The sequence below is a fragment of the Penaeus monodon genome, chromosome 4 (genome assembly GCF_015228065.2).
Source record: "Penaeus monodon isolate SGIC_2016 chromosome 4, NSTDA_Pmon_1, whole genome shotgun sequence".
Lineage (NCBI taxonomy): Eukaryota > Metazoa > Arthropoda > Malacostraca > Decapoda > Penaeidae > Penaeus > Penaeus monodon.
In genome coordinates, this window is record NC_051389.1 from 33,430,454 (window position 1) to 33,433,553 (window position 3,100).

Here is a 3,100-nt window from a genome sequence, read left to right on the forward strand (position 1 = left end):
TTTAAAAGGTTTATTCATATGAACCAGAGCATTAATCGAAGACCCAAAGCAACTTCTTTCATAGTCACCTGAAAATAATAATTATCCTTCTTTATATTACAGATGAAAGAAATGTAAATCTACAGTAAACATGAAAAGAATGTAAGAATTTCCATTTCAGTTACATTAACCATAAATGTAGAGATCACATATATGTGTGTATGTGTGTGTGTGTGTGTGTGTGTGTGTGTGTGTGTGTGTGTGTGTGTGTGTGTGTGTGTGTGTGTGTGTGTGTGTGTGTGATGTGTGTGTGTGTGTGTGTGTGTGTGTGTGTGTGTGTGTGTGTGTGTGTGTGTTGTGTTTGTGTGTGTGTGTCTGTAAATATGTATGAATATATATATATATATATATATATATATATATATATATATATATATATATATATATATATATATATATATAACATATATATATATATATAATATATATATATATATATATATATATATATATATACATATATATATATATATATATATGTGTGTGTGTACATATATACACACACAGATACTCTCTCTCTCTCTCTCTCTCTCTCTCTCTCTCTCTCTCTCTCTCTCTCTCTCTCTCTCTCTCTCTCTCTCTCTCTCTCTCTCTCTCTCTCTATATATATATATATACCATAGAGCATGCTAAATCATTACTTTATAATGTGTCTGGTGCTGCTGTCAGCATCATTCTTATAAAATAAGGATAAATCTAACAAATGTGGCAAAAAAAACAAACTTACCTGTGATTGTAATAAAGAGGTCTTTTCCTCCCTCCAAATGAAGCACCAATATATCATATAATTTATCAGCGCCAGAATTCAGTTGGGCCGCAGTCCGTTTATCCACCAAGACCTCAAGGGTAACATCACATTTATCACCTACGGAAACATAATATCAGTGTCAGCAAATCTATAATTCAAATAAAGTTAGTTATCAATCAATAACTAGAAAAGAACATTCTCCTTCAAGACACTCACGTGAGGATATACAGAATAGTCTTGCAAGTTTGTATATTCCAGATATGTTCATCTGACAATAATAAGGATTAAAATCACTTTTCTAAAGATAAACATTGTTCATTCACATTTGGCAATACTAGGCAAGCATGGTATACTCTCAATGCACACCTTTACCACTAGGGGAAAAATATTTCGAAAAGTCAACTGTAAAAATTTATTTTCAGTACAAAAAAGAAATTTAACAAAGGTGATGGTCTAAGCCAAGAGACAATTTATAAAATTTATAATTACAAATTTGTCTTTGGTAACAATGAATTGATAAAACAGTGACATTAACATTCAGCCCTAAAGTGACCCTGACACATAAAATACTATAATTATGGTGTTCAGTCTCTCTTGGATCATTTTCAGTTCCCTCTAAGTAGTGTGTGTGTGTGTGTACATACATACAAACATTTGATTGTTAGGTGTATATATATATATATTATATATATATATATATATATATATATAATATATTATATATATAAAAATAAAATAAAATTTTAATAAAAATTAAATTTAAAATATAAATAAAAAATATATAATATTATATAATATTATATATATATATATAAAAATTTTAATTTTAATATATTATATAATGTTATAATGTAATATATATATATTATTAATTATATATTATATATTATATATATATATATAACCATGTTATTAGTATCATAACAATACATACATATAGAAATACACATGGTTATATGTAATCTTACAATGTATAAATATTATCTATACTACATACATATATATATTACACTGTGTTAAAAATTATATATATATTAATAATAAAATATATAAATATATATTTAAATATAAAATAAAAATTAGATATAGATATAATATAGTTTTATATATATAAAAATAAATATATATATTATTAAGATATATATTATTTATATATATAATATAATAAATCTATATTTTTATTTAAAATCTATACAAATTATAATATTATAATATTATAAACTATATTGTACATTATATAAAAAAATTTTAAAATACAGTGTATGTTAATATAAATATTATATTATATAATATATATAATATATATATATATAAATATATAATATATATATATTATATTTTAAAATTATAAATTTAAAATTTAAATATATATAATATATTTTAAATTTTAAAATATAAAAATTATTATATGAATATAATATAATATAAATATTACATATATTGCAAAAAAACCACACACATAATACAATAATATATAGTTATGTGTATTATACATAAATATAATTAAAATTAATATATATATATAAATATATATATATTAATAAATATAAAAACCAAACAAAACACACATTTTTTTAAATAATGTATGTATGTAGACGTACATACAAAACCCACATGCTACATACAGACACACAGAACACACACAACACACACAACACAACACACCACACAACACACACACACCACCAACACACACACACAGACGAAGGTCAAAGGAAAATTAAATTACACTCAGAAGGGAAAGGATAAATTCTATAAAAAACCGAGCCAGTTTTTAGTGAACTTCAAGACCAGAGCAACAGAATTTAACCTGAACATCCAAAACAGATATTCATGTCCAGCAAAGCTCCAGCAAGCTCTAGGTAGAAACTAAACAGCTTATGCAAAAATGTAGTGTCATGAGAGGGACAACAAAGAATTAGCTGAACTAACAAAGACTATAAATAAAAAGGAGAGAAAGAGGGAAAACAAATTCAAAAAAAAATTTTAAACATGATTTTGGTCCAGCAGAAAACAGTAAATAAGACTCGGAATGGGGAGAATCAATAAAAAAAACCAGCGGGAGATGGAATATAATAAAAATAAAATCTAAGTTTAGTGGAAGACTTTTAAGGGATCTTTTAAACTCAAATGAAAAACCCGAATAGAAAAATTTTGATAACTAAAAATCCCCTCACATCAAAAAACAGAAGAAAAAAAAAGAATGTTTAAAGGGAGGAAAGAGGAAAACCCAGTAAAGGAAATTTAGTAGAGACCTTAAAATGATGCAGGAGAAATTGCAACAGTGAAACCAGCCAATTTTTTTATTTTTTT

At 24.8% G+C, this 3,100-nt stretch overlaps 1 protein-coding gene across 1 annotated transcript in view; it reads right to left on the reverse strand.

Annotated features, from left to right (window-relative positions):
- LOC119571886 (inositol polyphosphate 5-phosphatase OCRL-like) overlaps positions 1 to 3,100 on the reverse strand; it is a gene marked incomplete in the record, with an annotated part of 96,204 nt that overhangs the window by 6,019 nt on the left and 87,085 nt on the right. The window contains 2 exon segments of the mRNA XM_037918985.1: positions 1 to 68; positions 767 to 904. The exon segment at positions 1 to 68 is cut by the window's left edge and continues 30 nt beyond it. Coding sequence (XP_037774913.1) covers positions 1 to 68; positions 767 to 904 — 206 coding nt within the window.